This window comes from Gracilinanus agilis, chromosome 3, assembly GCF_016433145.1.
Source record: "Gracilinanus agilis isolate LMUSP501 chromosome 3, AgileGrace, whole genome shotgun sequence".
Taxonomy (NCBI): Eukaryota; Metazoa; Chordata; class Mammalia; order Didelphimorphia; family Didelphidae; genus Gracilinanus; species Gracilinanus agilis.
Window position 1 is genome coordinate 266894613 of NC_058132.1, and position 23816 is coordinate 266918428.

General features: G+C 36.0%; 2 protein-coding genes across 5 annotated transcripts in view; one reads left to right on the plus strand and one right to left on the minus strand.

Moving 5' to 3' along the window:
* WDSUB1 (WD repeat, sterile alpha motif and U-box domain containing 1) overlaps positions 1–9286 on the plus strand; it is an 80258-nt gene extending 70972 nt beyond the window's left edge. For all 4 annotated transcript variants that reach the window (XM_044669848.1, XM_044669849.1, XM_044669850.1 and 1 more), the window contains one exon: positions 8741–9286. In XM_044669848.1, coding sequence (XP_044525783.1) covers positions 8741–8898 — 158 coding nt within the window. In that variant the 3' untranslated portion in view covers positions 8899–9286. The remainder of the gene's footprint in view (positions 1–8740) is intronic.
* Positions 9287–13700: 4414 nt separating this feature from the next.
* Positions 13701–23816, minus strand: part of TANC1 (tetratricopeptide repeat, ankyrin repeat and coiled-coil containing 1) — a 136117-nt gene continuing 126001 nt past the window's right edge. The window contains exons 19-24 of the mRNA XM_044669111.1: positions 23540–23715; positions 21446–21578; positions 19573–19664; positions 16463–16609; positions 15834–15934; positions 13701–15123 (exon numbers count right to left, since the gene is read on the minus strand). Of these exons, the coding sequence (XP_044525046.1) occupies positions 13701–15123; positions 15834–15934; positions 16463–16609; positions 19573–19664; positions 21446–21578; positions 23540–23715 (2072 nt within the window). The remainder of the gene's footprint in view (positions 15124–15833; positions 15935–16462; positions 16610–19572; positions 19665–21445; positions 21579–23539; positions 23716–23816) is intronic.

Consider the following 23816-nt stretch of genomic DNA (forward strand, 5'->3'; position numbering starts at 1 on the left):
GATTTTGACTACATTGTTTTTGTTTGTACAAAAGCTTTTTAGTTTAATATAATCAAAACCATTTAATTTACATTTTGTAATTTTCTCTAACTCTTGCTTGGTTTTAAAGTCTTTCCTTTCCCAGAGATCTGACAAGTATACTATTCTGTGTTCACTTAACTTATTTATAGTTTCCCTCTTTATATTCAAGTCATTCACCCATTCCGAATTTATCTTGGTGTAGGGTGTGAGATGTTGATCTAAACCTAATCTCTCCCATATTGTTTTCCAAATTTCCCAGCAGTTTTTGTCAACTAGTGGATTCATGTCCCAAAAGTTGGGCTCTTTAGGTTTATCATACACTGTCTTGCTGACGTCATTAACCCCGAGTCTATTCCACTGATCCTCCCTTCTATCTCTTAGCCAGTACCATATTGATTTAATGACTGCTGCTTTATAGTATAGTTTGATATCTGGTACTGCTAGGCCCCCTTCCTTCACATTTTTTTTCATTATTTCCTTTGATATTCTTGATCTTTTGTTATTCCAAATGAAATTTGTTATAGTTTTTCCTAATTCAGTAAAGAAGTTTTTTGGTAATTTGATAGGTATGGCGCTAAATAAGTAAATTAATTTGGGTAGGATGTTCATTTTTATTATGTTAGCTCATCCTACCCATGAACAGTTGATGGCTTTCCAATTGTTGAGGTCCAGTTTTATTTGTTTGGAAAGTGTTTTGTAGTTGTTTTCGTATAATAGCTGTGTTTGTTTTGTTAGATTGATTCCCAAGTATTTTATATTGTCTAGGGTGATTTTAAATGGTGTTTCTCTTTCTACCTCTTGCTGTTCTAATGTGTTGGAAATGTATAGAAATGCTGATGATTTATGTGCATTTATTTTGTATCCTGCCACTTTGCTAAAGTTGTTGATTATTTCTACCAACCTCTTAGTTGATTCTCTAGGATTTTTTAAGTATACCATCATATCATCTGCAAAGAGTGATAGCTTAGTCTCCTCATTGCCTATTTTGATACCTTCAATTTCTTTTTCTTCTCTAATTGCTATTGCTAGTGTTTCTAGTACTATGTTGAATAATAGAGGTGATAATGGGCATCCTTGTTTCACTCCTGATCTTATTGGGAAGGCTTCTAATTTATCCCCATTGCATATGATGTTTGTTGATGGTTTTAGGTATATACTGTTTATTATTTTTAGGAAAGGTCCTTCTATTCCTATACTTTTCAGTGTTTTCAATAGGAATGGATGCTGTATTTTGTCAAAGGCTTTTTCAGCATCTATTGAGATAATCATGTGATTTTTGTTTCTTAGACTGTTGATATGGTCAATTATGTGGATGGTTTTCCTAATGTTGAACCATCCTTGCATTCCTGGTATAAATCCCACCTGATCATGGTGGATGACCTTCTTAATTACTTGCTGGAGTCTCTTTGCTAATATTCTATTTAAGATTTTTGTATCTATGTTCATTAGGGAGATTGGTCTATAGTTTTCTTTCTCTGTTTTTGGTCTACCTGGCTTTGGAATTAGTACCATATTTGTGTCATAAAATGAATTTGGTAGGACTCCTTCTTTGCTTATCATATCAAATAATTTGTATAGTATTGGGATTAGTTGCTCTTTGAATGTCTGATAGAATTCACTTGTGAATCCATCAGGTCCTGGTGATTTTTTCTTAGGGAGTTCTTTAATGGCTTGTTCAATTTCTATTTCTGATATGGGATTATTTAGGTATTCTATTTCTTCTGCTGTTAATCTAGGCAATTTATATTTTTGTAAATATTAATCCATATCTCCTAAATTGTTATATTTGTTGCCATATAATTGGGTGAAATGGTTCTTAATAATTGCCTTAAATTCCCCTTCATTATAGGTGAGGTCTCCCTTTTCATCTCTAATACTGTCAATTTGGTTTTCTTCTTTCCTTTTTCTTATTAGATTGACTAGTATTTTGTCTATTTTATCTGTTTTTTCAAAATACCAGCTTCTAGTCTTATTTATTAATTCAATAGTTCTTTTACTTTCGATTCTATTAATTTCTCCCTTAATTTTTAGTATTTCTAATTTAGTTTTCATCTGGGGGGTTTTTATTTGCTCACTTTCTAACTTTTTGAGTTGCATGCCCAATTCATTAATCTCTGCCCTCCTTAATTTGTTAATATATGCACTCAAGGCTATAAATTTCCCCCTGAGTACTGCCTTGGCTGCATCCCACAGAGTTTGGTAGGATGTCTCATCATTGTCATTCTCTTCAATGAAATTGTTGATTTTTTCTATGATTTCTTCTTTGACAATTTGGTTTTGGAGAATCATATTGTTTAATTTCCAATTGATTTTTGATTTGCCTCTCCAGGTGCCCTTACTGATTATTATTTTTATCGCATTATGATCTGAGATGGTTACATTTATTACATCTGCTCTTTTGCATTTGTTTGCCATGATTCTATGCCCTATTACATGGTCAATCTTTGTAAATGTACCATGTGCAGCTGAAAAGAAGGTGTATTCCTTTTTGTCCCTATTTATTTTTCTCCACATATCAATTAAATCTAATTTTTCTAGGACTTCATTCATCTCTCTTACCTCTTTTTTATTTATTTTTTGGTTTGATTTATCTAGATCTGAAGGAGGAATATTTAGATCTCCCACTATTATGGTTTTACTATCTATTTCCTTCTTGAGCTCTGCCAGTTTCTCCTTTATGAATTTGGATGCTATACCACTTGGTGCATATATATTGAGCAGTGTTGTTTCCTCATTGTTTATACTGCCTTTAATCAGGATGTAATGACCTTCCCTGTCTTTTTTAATCATATCTATTTTTACTTTGGCTTTGTCAGAGATCATGATAGCCTCTCCTGCCTTCTTTTTCTCATTTGATACCCAAAAGATTTTGCTCATACCCTTAACCTTGAACTTGTGTGTGTCTACCCGCCTCATATGTGTTTCTTGTAGACAACCTATGGTAGGATTTTGGTTTCTGATCCACTCTGCTATTTGCTTCCGTTTTATGAACGAGTTCATCCCGTTCACATTCATGATATGATAAGCAAAGAAGGAGAGATCGAGCAGCTGCTCCTTACTCTGCCGCCATCTTAACTGGAAGTCCTAGCCTATGATTTTATCATGTCTAATGTCTTTTCCTTTTATCTTTTTTGTCTTCTTTTCTGTCTTTATCTTTTATCTATCACAGTCTACATCTTGGAAACAATATTGATACCTGGGGCATTCTCTTTTCCAAATGAGTTTAACACAGCTCAGCCTTCCTTTCCATTCTCTTTACCCTTAAAATTCGAGAACTTCAGTGTACAGAGAGATGTTCCCTCATATTCCTTAACTTCCAAGTTCCTTAATTTACTCAGATCCCATCACTTACTCAACCATTCTGTCTCAGTTAATTTCTATCTCCCTCCCTCATATACTTCTTACTGTTCTGTTGATGATAGGCTTCTCATTAGTCTTTCTTCCTCAAATCTTTCCCCATTCTGTTCTATCTTTCACATAACTTCTAAAGTAATTTTAGGCCTAAGCCTGACATCTGCCTACTAAATAAACTCTAAGCTCACTATTACCTGTTGGATCATATAGAAATTCCTCTGTAGCATTTAAATTTCTTTACAATATGACCCTTTCTTATCTTTCCACTCATATATTACTTCCCTCAGGGAACTCTGTTGTCTAGCTATAGTGCTATTCCTTATATATAATCTCCGGTCTCCTTTTTTCATGTCTTTACATTGGATTTCCCCTTTCCTAGAATGTTCTCACCATGCCTGCTTTTCTTAGAATTTCTAGTTTCCTTCAAGACTTAGCTTCAATGCCATCTTTTGCAGGATGCCTTTCCAGATATGCCAGGCAGTTCCTCCTTCTGTATCTTTCATCTCTTCTTTATATATCTTAAAATACCTATTTGTACATGTTAGTGTCACTCATTGGAATATGTTTCTTTGATCAGGAACTATTTTAATGTTGTGTTTTTTTCCCCCTTTGTATCATGATATCATGATACCTGGAAAATAGTAAGCAGTTATTTTCCCCTCTTATTTTCTTGTTTAAACTAATACTCAAAATTTTTGTGTTTATTCAACTTCCTAGTTTTTTATAAACTGCATATCATTTTGTTAATTTTCTCCTTCATATGATCATATATTTGTAAAGCATTTAGCACAGTGCTACCCACATCATGCCTATTCCCCTCCCCTTCCTGGTTTATGTTTGTCTTCAGAAAAGTAATTTTTTACTTTAAGGATGCCTTAGCTGCATCTCAGAAACTTTGCTATATTGATTTGTTATTATCTCTTATATAGCTATTATTTCTGAGTTGTTCTTTTGTCCATTTTTTAAGATGTCATTAGATCTCTTTAGATTTGTGTCTTTTACTTGTGTTAAATTGCTATTTCCATTGTATTATAGTCTTAGAGGATATTTAGTGTATATGATTTTTATATAATTTACCATTTCCTTATATTGTAGCAGTTTTATAAATGTACTATGCATTTCTGAAAAATACACATTTTTTATTTCCATTGAGAAGACACCATAATTCTTTAAAATCTAACTTCTCATTTTTTTCTTTCTTGACCTTCTTATATTTGTCCAGCTCCTAGAGGCATATTAGAATTATTGTGATATCTTCATGTAATTCAGTTAACTTTCCCTTCATGTATTAATGTGTTGATATTTTGTTCATGTTTGCTATTGGTATTGTTTTCTTGGTGGTACCTCTAAATATAATGTACTCTCTCTGTTTAATCTTTGAATATAATGAATTAATATGTTTGCTTTGAAAATATGATCATACCATTTTTTGCAAAACCACCTGATGCTTAATAAATTTTGTTCTGATACTTAATTTTTATTTTTAATAAGTATTTCTTCTATATAGTGAATTGGGCTTCATTTTATCTATCCTGTTACTTTCATTTTGTTGTATAATCAATCCATTTATATGTAAGATTTTTATTGTTGAATTTGTTTTCCTCCATCTAGTTATTTTGTATTATTTTTTATTTCTTTCCTATTTTAAGTCAGCTCATTGATCCTACAATTGGTTTTCACTTTCACCACTTTGGTTCTAGTTTCTTATTCTTTAATTTTTATTCTCATCTTCCTCTTCTCGTTGAATTAGCTTTTCTAATTAATGATTAAGAAAAGTATGAAGGATTATTTTTGACAAATGCAGAAAAGTAAAAATATTAAATGCTCTCTTTTTGGTTCATAATGCAAAAAAAATTTGCCTTCAGTAACGGGCCTTTGAAGCACAGGTTAAAAATTCATTGGAAATTAAATAATCCTAAATAATGAGTAAGTAAAAATATATACAGAAATAATCAATAATCTAATTAAAGATGACAAAAATGAGACAACACACCAAAATTTATATCTCTAAACACTAAAGACCCATAAAAGAGGAAAAAAAAGATCAACAAATTAGGATTGAAAATTTAAAAAAACCAAAAAAACTAGAAAAGTATCAAATTACAAATCACCAATTAAAACCAAAATTACAAATCTTGAAAATCAAAGGAGATTAATAAAGTTCAAAATCTTTAAAAATCAAACTAATTAAAGTAGGAACTGGTTTTATGGGGTGGTAGGAATGAAACACATAAGCCTTTGACCAACTTGATAAATGATTAATATAAAAAATGAAAAAGGTAAATACACAACAAATGAAAGATACAGTTTGGTGTTATAACAAGCTCTTTTGCTTTATAGAACTTTTCCACATATTTTTTCAGATTGATTTTTCCTTCTTATTTGAAGGTGTTTTTTTCTCTAGATACTTGTAAAAAACTTTTAAAGCTAAAATCATGAAGTTTAACCATTATTTTCCATAAATATTCAAGCAGTTTTTTATTCACTTAATCAGTGCTGTATTGCTTGTATTAAAAAATTCTAGTCAGTTTTCTTGTTACTTCTTACAGAATCATATTCAAGTTCTCTGATTTTTCATGTTCTTCTGGAAGACCTGAGATCCTCTGCTCATTTTACCTTCAAGTTCAGTCACTCTGACATATAAAATCAGTGATTAAGTCCTTTTGGGAGGCTTCTCTTCTAATTTTTTCTTGTGCTTTTCTTTTTGGGGGTATGTGTGTTAGATTCCTTATGTGCCTTTTTTTTTTTCACTTTATTCTTGACCTATTACTTAACCAGAATCCTTTCACTTCAGACTTTCCCCCTCCTTTCTGTGCCCTTCTCCAACCTCCTTTCCTGTCCCATTACAATTCAGGTGTCCCCATCATTCTGCCCTGTTACATAATATACATATATATTATACATATACATAATAAATATGTAGGCTCTGGAGAGTGAATGTTTTGACTACAGTGGTTCTTGAAGACCAGCTTCTAAGTCACAGAACAGTTTTGGATCTCTATTAATGGAAGAAATATCTATATCAGTGAAGTTACAGATCTGTTGGTGTGGAAAATGAAAATCTAGGGCCCTTATAGTAATGCTATTTTTTAGTTAATGATGTGTTTCTATCTCATTGCCAAATTTCTGAAAAAGAGAGGTGTCCTTGGAATACACCCTATTCATTAATACAAATGCATGTTAATACCTGAATCTTCAAAGATGTAAGATTAAGAGAACTTTTATCTTATTATTCCATACATCAAGACTTATAGTTTGCATATACCAATACTATTTGATTAAAATACAAGATTATTCTCCTCTAATAAAATGTGCTTTCCCCAGAATCGTGAAATGGACATGGAAGGAAACTCCCACAACAAGGGTCTAAGGTTCCTATGTTAAAATATTACTAAAAATGATAGCATTTTTACAAGATATAACTAGAAGTTCCTGAATCTTACTCTGGAAAAGATGGCATTAACATAAAAGTTTGTATTCTGAAATTTCTGGGAAGAGATGGGGACAAACGGAAGGAGGACAATGAAGGAAATCTCAGGCAAACTATACAGTCTAGGGCAGTGATGGCAAACCTTTTAGAGACAGTGCCAAGTCCTGACCCCATCCCCCAGATTGGGTGCTTTGCACCCTGCACCCCTTATTACTCCAGCCTGGGGAGGGAGGAAGCACTCCCATTTGGCTGCTGGCAGAGGAAGTGAGGAATGTCCTCAGTGTGTAGAGAGGGAGAGTGGAGTGGCCTGAGCACTCCGCTCCTCCTCCAGCTCTGCCACCTGTGAGCTGCCCACCTTACCCCCTATGCATTCCCATTGGACTGTTGGACAGAGGGGTAGGGATGTGAAAAAATGTCCTCAGGCATGGTGGAGAGGGGTAGGGGAGCAGTTCCCCCCCCCCAAGTCCCTCTGCCTCTCTAGTAACAAGCTTTGGGGGTGGGAAGGCAAGAGAGGGTGGCTGTGTGCCCACAGAGAGCGTTCTGTGGGCCATCTTTGGCACCCGTGTCATAGATTTGCCATCACTGGTCTAAGGAGTAGAGTTAGTAAAAAGCTGAAATGTACTTGTTTTAGAGCAAGTGTTCTTAATCTGAATTCTATTAATAGATTTCAGGAGTTTTTTGAATTTGGCTGGGGAAAAAATTTGCAACTTTATTTTCACTAACCTCTAACTGAAATTTAATAGCATACTACAGTATAATTAAAAATACCTCTGTTACCAGTAGAAATAGATCTTTTTCAGTATCACAGTTGTTCATTGATATTTTAAAATATTCAAACTCACCACTATTTTGAAATTAATATAGCTATTAGGTGTGATACTAAGTATAACTAACATTTAAAATACTTTGATAACATAACTATAATAACGATGTATTTTATATATTTTAAAACATTCTGAGAATGGTCCAAAGATTTCACCAGACCGCAAGAGACATCCTTTACACACACAAAAGAACCTGTTTCAGAAAAAAGAATATGGATCGCCTAGTCAATAGAGATTAAATGATTTGCCCAAGGTCAGACAACTAGTATGCATCCAAGACAGAACCAAAGACTCAGGTTTTCTCTACTCCAAAGCTGCCTCTCTCCACTATTGCCATGTCATTTGTTTGAATTATATGGTTTTATCATCTCTCAGAAGATACTTTTTCTCTGCCCATCCCACTCATGTTTTGATATAAGCAACACCCAAATGAGGATATATAAAACCAACTCTAAGCACCAAGGACAGATTTTGGCCTGTTCTGTTGGTCAGTCTCCCTCTCACTCTCTGCAAAAGCCCACTACACTGTACTTATTTACTGGCTATTCTTACATTTCTTTTAAAAATCAACTTGCCACAGAAAGAAATAAATTTTTCTATTCACACAAAGGATATAAAGTACAGTGAACTCATTTAATCTAGTCCTGGGCAAAGGGTAGCCCTAGAAAAAATTGTCATTGTCTTAGGATGAACTAGCACTCAAGAACCCCAAAAGTCCTTTTACTTCCTGAGGTTTTCAACTTCCTTAACCATGACCCCTCCCATTATCTTATCCAAGTGCCTTCTATGATAGCAGCTGAATTCCCTTCTTTCTTTTCCATCTCAAAATTTATTGTTCCCATGGAATCCTATTCTCAGCTTTCTAACATTGCATCAAGCTATCTGGTAAATTAATTTGAATTAGCCTGTTATAAAGTTTCTAATTTTCATACTACTTAGTTGATGCCTAAGTTCCTTTCAAGTCTAGTTTGGGGGGGTGGGTAAGGACAGAGGAACTTTTCAACTACCTATAAAATCACATTTAGCCAATTGGCCATGAACATAGTTTTTCAACTGAAATTATTTTTCTTTGTTTTAGTCAACCAACAGATTTTTAAATTATTTCTTATAGATGGATATTCTTATGAAAAGGAAGCAATAGAAAATTGGATCACCAAAAAGAAGCGAACAAGTCCTATGACTAATCTGGTTCTTCCTTCACTGGTACTAACACCAAATAGGACTCTGAAAATGGCAATCAATCGCTGGTTAGAGACTCATCAGAAATGAAACTTAGGTAGAGTTTTAGCAGCTTTAAAGGAAAACATCAAATCAAAAATGTTATATCCAGAGAGAAGGTAAGCTGTGTTTAACTAGTTATTACATTTTTTTCTTTAAAACATTGTAAATTAAATTCTAACCTTATTTACATTGGCATTTTTCTTTTACAAGTACAAAAGCACTCTAATGAACATGTCCAACAACAGTAAGGGTTCCTTTGACATTAGACAGCAATGTCTTTTAATGTTAACTATCTCAGCAACAAAGACTATAGCCAAATTAACTTGGTGGTAGGTATAAATATCAAATTATTACAATAAATGCCACTCTAAATAAAACTTCATTTTAGCATTGGTAGCATTCAATTAGCAGAATTGAACATTTGTTAGTTTGAACTGCCTTTTCAGGTGAAAAATATATTAATGCACTAAATGTCAGAAAATCATTTGTGAATGAATGTGTACATATACAATTTCATGGACTCTCAGGCATTAAAAGGGACTTCAAAAGTATGCCCACATCCTACCTAGAAATTAGGGAGAACCCTCCCTATCAGTTCTACTAATATTAGTATGTAATTATATTAAAATCAGTGGATTTATCACTGTAAAAATATAGGTAATGGTTGGGAAAGAGCTATCAGATTTCTATAGAAATCATCAGATTGAAAAATCTGCTCAGGCAGACAGTGCTAGGAAATATAAAGCATACCACAAGGTAGCCCAAAGTAGTTCCTCCCAGAGTTTATAAGAATATTCTAATATTTAAAAACTGGTATTTTAGATCACTCTGGGCATGTGGGAAATGATAGCCTGATGAGGTAGTCTCTTCACTTGGAGAGGACTTGCCACAGTATGGGATTTTAGGTTGAAAGAAGCTTGATTTGGGTGTATAATTTTTCCAATTCTAAGCAGCTTTACGATTTGTTTATTTGAATGGCTTTCACATTTTCAATGAGATTAGCTTTTAGTGGCCTCCATTAACTCTGGTGGCACTGTAGTGCATAAATACTTGGTATAATGTCAAGAGCACAAGGGCTTGGGGAGTCAGAAGATATGGTTCTACTTCTGGATTCAACAATTTACCAACTGAAAAATGGTGGAGAAATCACAACTTCCCTAGGAGTTTTCATCGTTTGTAACATGAGAATAATAGCACTTAAATACCCAGCTTACAGGGCTATGATGAGGAAATGTCTATGCCAGTGTACCAAGAGAAAGAAAGGAAGGCTGCATTCTTCTATATCCATAATCCTGTATTTTTTTAAAAAACCTCATTTCAAAAAGAAGGGAAAAATTAAAATCTATCATTGTTTTTAGGTCAGAAAGCCTTCTCCCTCCATCTAACTCATCTAACAAAAACATTTAAACAATCAAAAAATATCCCTCCACAAAAAGAGAAACATTGGCAAAATAATATCTTCCTATGGAAGTCTTCTTGCTTAAACTGTAGAAAATTGATCACCTATAAAATTATAAAACTGTCAGCTCCCATTTTCAAAATCTGGTAGAAAAAAATTACTATTCAGGAAACAGAATCTCATTTACAACAGGCTATACACTCACATATGATAATTATATATGGCTACTTTCGTATTCAAGTTTTACTAAGTCTTCATTTCTGTTTAATATCACTATATATGGATCATGCCTCTTCAAAAGAAATTATAAGTTATCGTTCACAACCTGAAGAATCAACCACTGGCAAAAAGGCATTTCTATAGGACTTGTAGTTTGTTTGTTTTTTAAAAGATGAGATTTAATTTTTTTTGAAGCAAGAGGATGTGGCTATTTAAAATATAGAATAGCCAGCAAATAAAATGTTATTCTAAGCAATACTAAAGCAAAAAAATAATTACAAAGCTCTTTACTTTATCTGAGCAAACAGGAGCACTTTTAACCAAAGAATGAACCCAAACCACAGGTGTGTCAGACTCCAATTTATTTAATTTGAGGCAATACAGGTGGCCTCATAAAAAGGAAATTGAGTCTTACTTACCTTTCTTCAGAAAATGTATATAATATGATGAAGCAGGGAATTCACTAAGTACCATATAGTTAAGTTCTTCCAGGGGCCTCCATTTTATAGAATAGCCAACCTTCATTCTTTATGTGGATACCTTCATCCTTCCTCCCTGCTCTCAGATTTTCAACTCTTTTTTTGTGTATTATTTCCCCCATTAGAACATGAGCTTTGAGGGCAAGGACTGTTTTTTTTACCCCTTGAATTTGTATCCCCTGCTCTTAGCATAATGCCTAGCATATATATTAAACCCCTAATAGATGAGTATTACTCCTTACATTACGCCATCTTCTTTCACGTAGGAATATTCATTCAAAAAGAGCCTTAAAATTCCTTTCCAAGAAATTTTTAAACCACACAAAAGAAATAGCTGAATTTTAAAAAGCACCACGAGTTAATATAAATTTGGACTTTGTAATGGAATATGGAAATAAAGAGGTGATTTGGAGACACTTTAGTATTGCAACTGACTAGATGAATTAGGTAAAGATCAAGTTGAGTCTGTGAATATCAAAACTTTTTATCTTGGGGTAGCACAGCTTGCCATTTACCCTTGTTCAAACTTTAAAATTAAAATTCATGTTAGTAGTAAGACAAACATTTTAAGATGAAACATATTGTAATATAAATGTGCTAAAGGCAAACCTGTGACAATAACACTCAGTTTTCTGTGTGTTTTGGCAAAAATGATTGAGAGTTGGAGTATTACCCATCTTATTGCCAGCCAAAACAGACACTCAGTTTTTTTTGGCACAGCTAGAAAGTGAAAATAAAGAGATTTGATCTATGAAAAACATGTTTCGGAGGAGGACGACCTCATGTCAGTGTTCAGCTTCTAGAACTTCTGTGAGGCTTGAGGACAGCAATAGCCCAAAGTTAAATCAGTGCAGTGATTGTATTCAAAAAAACAGTACACTCTCCACATCCAGGGTTTTTGTTCAACTCGGAGCAAACTATATTAATGGTCTTTATTCCATATGGAAAAGTACAGTAGCTGTGCAAAAACAAACTACATAACAAAAGAATAAGACATACAAATATCAAACAATAAATAAGCCAAAGTAATTATATGCAGACTCATGAAAAGTTTGTAAAAATGGATAAAGCTGTTTTTTACAAAGTACACACTGTACACACAGAAGAACAAATGCTTAAGAATGACAATGGAATATTCCAACTTGTACAAAACAGACCCTCACAGGAACTTCATTACAACTATTCATTTTGAAAACACTTCTGGAAATATAGAATTTTCTTCTCCCCAACTCTGGAAAATAAATTTCACACCCCATCCTATAAAACAAATACACATCCAATGCTTTCAAACTGTTATAGCAAAACCTTCAAATAACACATCATATTTCATATAAAAACACCTTTTTCCTGTACCTTATCACCACAAACGAATGATACATAATTTTGGACTTTAGCACCTTAAAGGTGTTTATATAAACTATATAAAGTGCGGTTACTGGTATACTGTTAACATGCCATAATAATATATTATTCAGTGCAATAATCAGCATGGTCGAAGCTTTAAAAAAAAACATGCAAACCTATGGCTGTACTTTTTGGATTAACTGTTTGAAAATAAAATTATATTTACATGTTTAAGTAAAACCTGGTTACCTTTTATATATATATATATACACACATATATATTCAGAGGGAGGGTGACTGTAAAGAGTGATTTTATCAACTGAGCAGAATTTGAATGCGTAAGTGAATTTTTTTTTATTCTTCAAAGCAGTCACCTTGGAACTTCATCTCGGCGATGCTGCTGCCACTGTTCACATTTCCTGAATCCTCCTTCTAAAATCACCTTCATACATACTCAGTTTGCAGATGGAGAGATTTGTATTATTTTATAGCTATCCTTTACTTCTACCCAAAACAGCCCCACTAGCCTTGATTGTGCTCACCTTGGGCTCTATCTCCACCCCTCAAACTCAAACACTCTCAAAAGATGAAGATCAACCTTCAGGGAGGACAGAGCTAGGTGCTCCACAGTCAGTTCTAAAAGAGCAGTCCCCCAAAAGTTCCAAACAGTGACAGCTTTATTGAAATAAATGCATAGCGTCTCAAGGTGGCTTCCTTAATGAAAACAGTTATCTGGATGTTTATTTTTAAAAAAAGCAATCACATTATTTTATAGTCCCACCTCATATTCAGCTCTATGTGACTTAAGAAGTGATTTAGAATTCCTAAACCGTATCTTATATATTAAACTGGGGATTTATTAACCATCAATAGAGTATAATACTCCTTATTCTGAAAGCTTATCTACAGTCCTGGGTCATGTGTATTTACTTTTTTTTTCCTACAGATTTAAGAGTTCCTCACACATGAAGTGAGAAAGTGTAAATATTCCTTAGATAAATACTGGGGATTTTTCATCACATCAAAGGCCCAGAAAAGAGAATGTTATAAACAGTCTCATAAGAGAAGCAAGGGACACAAGGCAGCATCTCCCTAGATATCTCTATTTTGTAACTTTATAGTCAGTCACAGGTAACAAATTTTTGTGTCAATTTTTTTCCAGCTCTGATTGACATTCCAGTTAACCTTCTTGTTCATGGTGACTTTTAGATTCATTTAAAATGGTTTATCCTACTCTCTTTGACACCACTGATGGTCAGTACCCAATCACATCAGCCCAAGAGAAAGCATCAAAAATCTTAACTAAAAAGCTCTCATTTTCTAGGATGAAATAAACAGCTACAATTAGTCATTTACCCCAGGAACCAATAGGTTGTTTTGTCTGTTTGACACAACATTTCCCTTTCTGCTTACACATTTGACTCTATGAAGGATCGCTTTGGTTTTGCTGAAGTGATGTGACTCCGATGGGCTTCCTTACTAATAGGGGGCTGTTGTTTAGAGATAGTCTCCGGATACAAATGAGAGACATTCTTGCCTCTCCGGCTGTCTTGACAATGGGCTGGTATTTGGCACTTGTTTTCCTCGAGTTCTTTCAACTGGGCCCCATTGTGGACAATTCCACCCAGGGGGGGAGCAGAACACATTTTAGTTTGGTTATTGTATCCGCCTGCCTGCTTGACAGAGGGCTGCTCACAGTGTGAAGACTGCAGACCAGCTGCAGATGGGTTTGTCAGTAATCCCTCGGTCACCTGGCAGTGCCAGGTACGGCTGGATGGATTTCCCTGCTGTTGGAATCTCGCAGTCTTATCCATAATCCCCATGAATGGAGTATTCCGTGGTCTGTGTTCAGCCGTACCACTCTGAACCTGGTTATTAGCCCCCTTCTCCTTATTTCTTGCATCTGCCCCTTGGACCTTCAAACCATCTGAAAAACTACTACTTGAAGCTAAACTGCTGGCTGAATTGGACATTTTCATGCTGCCAGATGGAGAACCATTAGAGGCTGAACTGGCCAGAGAACCTACATTTCTCATATCACTGCAATTCACTGACACATTTTGGTTTGTAGGGGCTACATCCATCGCTAAGGAAGCATGAGCTAGAAGCCTTTCTGCAGTTTTAACCTTGCTTGGTAAAGGATAGGCAGAACCACCCTCGCCACGCTGCAGATGCGCGTTCTGGGTGATGCCCAGCCGGTCACTGTACAGGCTGGAGTTAGCTCCTGCAGTAAAAGAGCCTGTCCCCTCTAAATGTTGGCCTCTGTTTGTAAGAATTGCAGGGGACCTCCCCGGCATGGGGCTCGGGGGAGGGTTCTGGGAAGAAGCCTGACTCTTTGCCCCATTAGGACCTGCTCCAGTTCTCAGGTTAGCCTGAAGAGAACTCAAGTGCTGGTTGGTTTTCACAATCTGGGCCCGCTTGGTAGGCTGCATGATCAGCCCTGGCTGAACAACTGGTTCCCTTGGGAGCTTACTGTTCACTGGCCTATTCTGGGGTGAGGCTGGTCTTGCTTTGGGTTGTAGTCCTTCCTGAAGTGTCCTGCTATAGGGAGCAGGTGCTGAGGAAGAGGGCTGAGGCATCACAGGCTGCACTGGCTCTTCCTCTTCCACCTCCTCTGTGGGAAAGGGATCGTCCAAGTCAGCAGCAGGGGCCTCGTCCTCATTGTCAGAGTCATTGGCTGGGGCCGAGCTGGGGCACTGCTGCTTCTGCTGCTGGCTCCTTTGTAGCTGTTTGCATTCCTCTTCTACGCGACTCAAAAGTCTCTTGATTTCTTGGTTGGTGGGACACAGCTTCACAGCCTCCTGCAGATCAGCCAGAGCAGCCACAAATTGCCTTTGTGATGAAGAAAAAAAGAAATTAAAATCATGAGATGTTTATTATATTTTAAAAATGTTTATTCGGGTAGAGAGGAGGGAAGTAAATCTGTGAACCATTAACTTGTGCGGATGAATTTCAACGTTCTTGCGAGTCTCAGAAATATTACTCTCTTAGTATGTTCTTCAAATGAGTACGAAGAGAACAGAATAATAACCACTCACAAATGGAGCAAATACCTTACTCATCAAAAACAATGAATAGTTCTGTGCTTCTGATGACTCCTTTCACTATTTCGGTAGGTTTATAGCAACACTTTATGAAAAATGTTTTTCCCTTTTAAATGTAAATACTTTCAATATTGGTTCTGATGCTGCATCAGCAGGGAGAAAAAGACTCTACTCTCTTTTCGATGCAGTTGTCTCCCAGATGACAGAAAGGTCTAGTTAACTGAAGGGTCCATCTGCTCTAGGAACACAAGCTCCTAGAAAGTACTTCAAACTAGGACTTCGAGCTAGCCCAGAATCTCAACTGGCCAAAATAAGGCCACCATCACTAGCGAGATGCCAGGAGACAAGATTCAGTTCTACTAATACAGTGTTAAAAGTTATGAGAAGCATATGGACCATTTATGAAAGAGAATGCCATTAATTTATCAGGAAGTGAATATTTAGGACCAATGCCAAAACCAGAGCAGCTTCTTTAGTCACCTGTACTATATACAGTACCTGCTATTCCTCTTTGCTCTTGCTCTGGCATAATAAGCTTCATAGGATTTAGGTTTCAGTTCCAGAGCCTTGGAAGCAAATTCTTCTGCCATGCCGAAATCCTGATATCAAAATATAAAGGACGTTAGTTATACAGTAGTATTAAAACACAAACCTACTTTGATCCCTTTTGTTGATTTTTGAGATTGCAAAGAGAAAGACATTATCAGTTACTAACAAAATCTCTGCCCGGGCAGCTACAAACCAGCAGAAGGAAAGATCTTTAAAACTTGAGAATGGGTTAAGATAATGGTATGGCAAATAAAGAGTGGAAATTTTCCAACACTGAGAAAATGAACACCCAGGGGAAAGCTATTGCTTAATGGTAGAGACCATTAGTCCCAGCTTTTGCTGTTAACTAGCTGGGTGATCACAAGCAAGTCAGTATCTGTAGGGCCCAGGTTCCTCACCTACAAAAGGAAAAATGTCTCCTAAGGTGACACTGAGCATGACATCACGACAAAGTCAACTCTGAAAAGCAAATTCTTCATATACTAAGTATCACAGAAATGAAACACTTTCTAAGAAACAACACGTGTAGAATTTTCCAAGGCTCAACAGGGTGGAAAGGTTGACAAGACACAACTTACATTTGTTTTCCTTCGGCACCGAGACAAGTTTAGATAGAGGGAAACCCGGAGTTCATTGAACGCTTTCATGTCTTCACCAAAACCTTCACGAGGAAATTTCCTTAAGGCACATTGGTACCTCTGGGCTGCTTCCTTCATCTTCCCTTTCTATCAGTCAGATTCAAGGAAAGATTTCAGCATAAGGATAAATGAAGGGAACTCTTAAGTATCTGATAGGAACCTAAATAATTTTGCTTTTAACGTTACCCAGAACCTAAAGGAGGTATTCAAGGTAATTTGATCCAGTGGAAATACATGATTGCTAAAAGACTGGGGGAATGTGGGGGAATCCTTTTAAAAAAAATTAAAACCTCAGTAACAAATGAATCAATAGAAATTAAACAGAATTTAAAAATGGAAGCCAGAGGGTCACACTAGCTTGCTTTAACATATTCCTTACAAAGGGCCTCATATAGTCACACAAGACATGTTTTTATTAATATATGAGAAATGTATAATAAAACTTAAAAATTAATATAAATTTCAGCATTTCCCTTTCATATTTTTTTGATAAATGGTTTCATAAATGTCTCATCCTTAAGAGATTATATTCTGGAAGGAGTCAGATTAAAAAATGCTATCACTACTAAGACAAGTAGAGTCTTGTGGATAAGACTAAACCTAGTTTATGCTTGCCATAGAATAATATTTTTTTTCTTTAAAGGAAATGGAAGCAGTGGCTAAAAAAAAAGTCAGAACAGCGCCACATTTTCAGTGCTAAAGAAACCTATTTGCTCAGTCATTTCCATTGCACAGCAGGTATGCAGCCTGTTGAAATTGGCTTGATATTTGTGACATAATTGCCTACCCAAATCCATATTAAAACCACTTCAAAGCCACAGCAACACACACTCTGAACTCAATTTCAAACTGATTCCTTAAGTCAGAAACCCTGCTGGTTATGCTCTATGAGGTTTAGGGATTTTTTTTTAAAGAAACAAATAGACATCTGAAGAGAAGAGTTAACAACCTCACAGAAAAACTGTGAGGAAGCAATTTTGCAAATTTTAGTTTTAATTCCATCTAGTCAGAACTGGAATGAATACTTATAACTAGCAGAACATCACATGGTCGAGTCCCATTACGGACAAGTTTGAATTCTTTATTTCTTAAATCAGATCATTAAATGTATCAATCAAATGGTCCATGAGAATTTTTTTTAATTCCAGTTAGTCTCCTGAATTGTTAGAAGCTAAACAATGCTAGAGATCATTTGACAATCTCGTATAAATTAGAATATAAAGATTGTAAAATGTCAGCAGTCAAATGATACGACTAAAAGAATATTTATGCTTAGGTAGATTTGTGAAATATATGCTAGAGAGCTCTCCTCTGACCAAAAACCAGAGCAAGGTGATACGATCTTGACTTGCCTCAGTTGATAACTTCGTCCTTTAAAAAGTGAAACAAATTTAGAGAACTTCTATTCTGGACCTGGCCAGTCAAAAAGTGTTAAGTTTCTATTATGTTCCACTGACTGTGCTAAGTGCTATGGGTATAAGACAGACCCCAACCTCAGGGAGTTCATGTCATGGGGAAACAATAATTAAGTGGGGTTGAGAAAGGACAGGGAAAAAAAAATGTCTAATGGAGAAAGGAAATCCAAAGTAAGTAAAGATAGTCTGCCTTTGCTGACTTCAAGTCATCAGACTAAAATGAACTATACATGAAGGTACCAGAAGAATGGACCAAGTAAAGATTCTGGAAAACAAAAGAGGCAACAAAGGATCGGAGAAGGACAAACATTTTGTAGTTCTCTAAAAGGGAAGAGTAAAGTACAAATTTTTTTTTTTAACCTATTTGTTTGTTACATTAAAATTCCCAGGTATCTCCCTCCCCACACTACAGAGGGCATTGTTTGATAAAAAGATAGAAATATATATATATAGAAAACTATGCCTTGTTTATTTCTATTTATCATTCTTTCTCTAGAGGTAAACCATATGCAAGTTATTCTTTAAACAACATTTTTATTGCTATACTCATTTTACTTCTTAATTTCATGTAGCTCTTTCCATATTTTTTCATTAATCTGCTTGACATTTCTTAGGGCACAATAGTATTCTATCTCATCATATGCCACACTTTCTTAAGCCATTCTCCAATTGATGGGCATCCCTTCAATTTCCAGTTCTTTGCTACCACAAGAAGTGCTATAACTGTTTTAGAACATATAGCTTCTTTCCCTTTTCCCCCCAATAACTTTAGGAAACCTAGTAATCTGCTGAGTCTAAGGATATACATATTTTGGACTTAATTCCAGATTGCTCTCCCAAATGGTTGAGTCAATTAGGGCCCATATTTTTTCACATCCACCCTAACATTTGTCATTTTGCCCTTCTATCATTTTAGTGAGTCTGAGAGATGCGAGATGCTACAGATTTGCTATTTGCATCTCTCTAATCAATAATGACTTAAATCAAAGCAGGCCATTTCAGCTACCTGGGCTTCAGTTTACTCATCTGTAAAATGACAGAGTAAGACCATACAACTAGATACAGTTCCTTCTATCTCTGAACCTATAACCCTATGGTCTGATTTGGCATATTCTGCAACTACAATGAAGTGTGGTTTCTAAATGTTCTTATAGCTTTAGTAATCATATTTGCTAAATATATAAACACAGTAGCGATTATTAAATATAAGTTCGGATCTAAAGAAAACTATCAGGTAATCTCAGTCATGTTTGAGACACAAGTGTTAATTATCTAAACAGAATTTGTGTTATTGGTTTTATTGCCATTTAAAATAAATGGCTTCCATTTTGTGCTTATGAAATTTTAAACTTTATTTTTAAAAAAGAGAGAGAAGAATTCTTTGTCATTAAGCTAGCTCTTTTCATTCTTATTTAAAGCTGAATGTCAAAAGAAAAAAAAATTTGGGGTCAAAATCTCCAATATATTTGGCATGAGGTGCCAGGTCAGTTTCTCACTGAACCTCTCCTAATATCAAGTTGTGTGTGCTTTGGGAGATAACAAAAAGTCGCCACGTTCCTAAAGTAACTAAATGCTAGTAGCCAAAGTTCAGAGCTAAACATCTCAAGAGAAAAAAGAAATGACAACACTGCTTACCTTGTACAATACATTTCCTTCCTCCATTAACTTCTGTAAAAGTATAATCAAAATATCAGGTTTGGAAGTGGCCATTGCCCAAGCTGCATTTCCTGCAAAACAGATGTATTCTGTAGTAAACAGGTGGCAGCAATACTGGGAGAAAGAAGGAAAGAAATTCTAATCTTGCTGCTCTATCGTTTTAAAACTAATGCTGGCTTCAGTTGCTATATCTATACACAACACACACACACACACACACACACACACACACACACACACACACACACACACAATGCTGAAGAGGACCAATGCTAGTTTTCTAGCATTCAGTCAACAAAGGAATGAAAAGATATGGCACATACCCATAAAACTAAGCTATATTAAGGCACCTGATACATGGCTACCAAGTGCCTACTTCTACCTGGAGTAGGGAGAACCCAAAGAAAGATTGTGCCCATCTTCAATATTGGTAGTAAACTGGTATCCCCAGAGTCACCGTTGCCTCTTCTGAGATGCTTAGAGACACGTCTACAACACACCACTTTATGTTACTGACACCAGGGAACAAGGCAGTATGGGGGCTTCCTAATCTGGAAAGTATGTGTGGACCTGGAGACTAGCTGAGCTGACTGCTAACGCCCTTACTGGCAATAAATGCTATAGATTAGATGGCATCCAAAGTCCCTTCCCTCTGTCTAACATTCTTCTACAATTTTCTTTTCTGAAATGATGTTTTAAATGAAAAGTATTCTAACATAAATACATGAGTGCTAACAAATAGACACATAAGGTCTGAAAAGAGAATTTTATAGGCTGCAGCTCCTATCAAGTACTACATAGAATTGTTCTCATTTCTAGGGCATGTAATTCCTTTAAGAGTAACAATTCTTTTGAATGCTGGCTAAGCCTTCATGGTAAATTTTTACTTTGGTCACGCGTATACACGTGTGTGTATATACACACACACACACACACACACACAATGTATAGTCCCTAGTTTATACAACAAACCATGTTTGTTTTCAGATTATCTGGGATGGATGGATATCATTAATATTTAAAAACAAAGTGGACCAAAATAAATTTCTTACATTTTAGGAGCATCAGGTTAAGCAGCTACAAGAATAGCTTACATTATATACCCTTTTATGATTTGATTCGAAAAGTATTTTCAATGGGAAACAAAAGCTTGCTTGAGTTGATTACGAACATTATTTTTTGAGCATAGAGGTCAAAGAAATTTAAAGCCAGAAGGAACCTGAGACATTCCTCTAATCATTTTGCAGATGGGAAAACTCAAGTTTCTTTCAATAGGCTGAGAAGGGTCAAATCATGGGCACAGTATTATTCATCAAAGTTCAAATCCCGGTCCTTTATTCCAAATCTGCTGGGCACGTTCGTACTACAACAACTGATAAATCAAAATGAAAAACAGCATTGTGTGTATATATCCCAGATCTGTTTATAGGATGTTGGTTTAGAACATATTTTCCCTCCAAAGGTATCATGGTCTGGTGGTGAAAGAACTAGATTTATAGTCACAGGACCTAGGTTCAGATCCTGGCTCTGCTATTCTTCCTGCAGGTGATATTCAAGGTTCCTTCTAATTATGAATCTAGTAACTCTTGCCTCTGAATTTTTAGATAATTGTTCTCCTACTTTCCCCCCATGTGACATTCTGCCAAAGTCTTAATTCTAAAACCTTCAGAGTAACCTCAATTGCCTAGCAGTGACTAATATACCCTTAAGGTCACTATGAGCAAATGGAGGTTGAAATAAAAGGAAATTCCAAATATACAAGTTCTTAAAATCTTCTGGTGACAGGCCTTTCATTATCCCATTTTGAAACTTGACCCGTATCTCATTCAAGACAAAAGTGAGTTTTACCAACCTAATTTGGCTCCTTTTCTCAGCAACGTGACCACAACAGATGTGTTTCGACAGCCAATTGCCCTATCCAAAGGGCGCATGCCACTGTGGTCCACATGCTCGATGATAGCTCCTTTCTCTACGAGATACAGCACCTGCATCAGGGACAAAGTCAAGGCCGTTTAGCTAGCTACCATCACATAGCAGAGAGGCAGGGACGGATCGGGCATTAGACTGGGAATCAGGAAGACGTAGGCTCAAATCCTACCTCAGACACTTACTAGGTCACTTGCTGGCGACTCCAGATGAGTTACTTAACCTCCTCAATTTCACCTTCTATAAACCAACCTGTGACTGAATTTAACATGAATCTGTCTTGCCTTTCCTCCTGGAGTTACTGACATGGAGACTTACCCCTGATTTTTATTTTAGAAATATAACCATTAGCGTTCCTGAAGGGAACTGATATAGAAAACAAGACAAAAATGTCCAGATGATGTGGTTAGAAGCTCTCCTGTTATACTAAGTTGGCTTGTTTTAATGCATGATGTAGACAGATACTGGCGAGTGTGCACATGCATGAGGGGCACACACACACCTCCCATGTTCCCAGGCCAGGGAAACCACAAGCACATTCTTATGCCATATTACTTAGGAGTCAAATCCAGGCACTCTCCCCCACCGGCATTATTACCATTACTGACTGGTTAGAGCAACAGACAGTTTAGAAAGATTTAGATCACTACGGTGAGGATGTAAAGCAAGGCTGAATATGAAATACAGGAGCATCCACCATAGGTACTTGAATATAATTACATTCAGGGCCTAGGAAAACAAATCAAAGATTTGTGAAATCAGGAATGTCAAGAATGAAACTACAATAAGGGGAAGCATCAATGATCTGACGTCATTGCCATGACTAGAAACAGACATGACAGAAAACTGAAAAAGGCCTCTTATTTATAAACAATGCCTACTATTCACCATGGGAAAGTGTCCCACATTCAACTTTGATGCTTCAGGAGAGGCAGAGAGGAGAGAGAAGAGAAACAAGGGGAGGAAGAGTGGTAGAGCTAGAAAAAGGAGAAGAAAGAGGACAGGAAAGGAAAATAAGTAAAAAATACTTTAGAAAACCATTTTGGGAAAAACGGACAAAATGTACTGGGCCTGATGTAACTACTCTAATTGCTTTGCAGAGATTGGTGGCCAACCTAACTTTGTCTGAAGACCCATGACCATGGGTCTTACTACTACCAACCAAGGCAGTCTATTCCATTTATGGATAGACAGTTCTAGTTGTTAGGAAATTTTCCCTTCAATCAAGACTAAATTTGTCTCTAATTTCTATCTTTTCTTTGTTCCTAGTTAGACCCTCAGAACAAGCTGAATTCTTGAAACACTCATTTTAAAAAGATTCCAAAAATACTTGAAAATCTGAAAAACTCCAAATAGTCCCACAAACTTTTTTTAAACCCTTACCTTCCACCTTACAATCAATACTGCATATTGATTCCCAGGCAGAAGAATGGTAAAGGTAGGCAATGGGAGGAGTTAATGACTTGCCCATGGTCACACAGCTAGGAAGTAGCTGAAGTCACATTTTAACCCAGGACCTCTGGGTCTGGCTATCAATCCACTAAGCCATCTAGCTGCCCCACCCCCTGGTCAAAAAAAACCAAAAACTTTTTTGTATTTGTTTCTCATTTTAAAAATATGGTACATCCATGATAAACAACACACAATTATCTGATTATCCATCTCTTAAATGGTTTCACTATGTTCTGTATGTAAAAAGTTCTATGTAAGGTATTACAGACATTACTACATAATTTCTAATCACGTTTCAATCCCTAACTGTTAATACTTGTGTTCCTGTTTAGGTATTATCTCACTTTGGAAGGGTAGATGAAAAGAGAGATCCCCTTTCCCCAAAAGTCTAATAAAATGTTGCCTACATGTTTCATATGACACTGCAATCAACCACACACCCTGGCAATCGCTTCACTTCTTAAGATTAATTTTAAATTTTGTCAACTTTAGCCCTCATAAAGTATAAAAGAATTCTTAATGACTTAACATTTGAGGGTAGGTTTTTCAACATTTTACTTTTACTTACAGTATCTGCATCACCATAAAATGCTGCCAAATCTAGGGGTGTGCGCCCATTTTTGTCTGTCTGATCTATTGTAGCTCCCTTCTCCACCAGGTACTGAACAACTCCCCGATGGCCTTTCAGGCATGCCCAGCTTAATGCTGACAATCCCTCTTTATCCAGAGAAGAAATAGTTGCACCTGTAATAAAAAGTCCACTCACAGTAGTTAGTCTTGATTTCAAAAGGAAATGTTAAAAAGCAAATACATTCATGCTTTCCCGCCAAGAGGGCCTATGCATG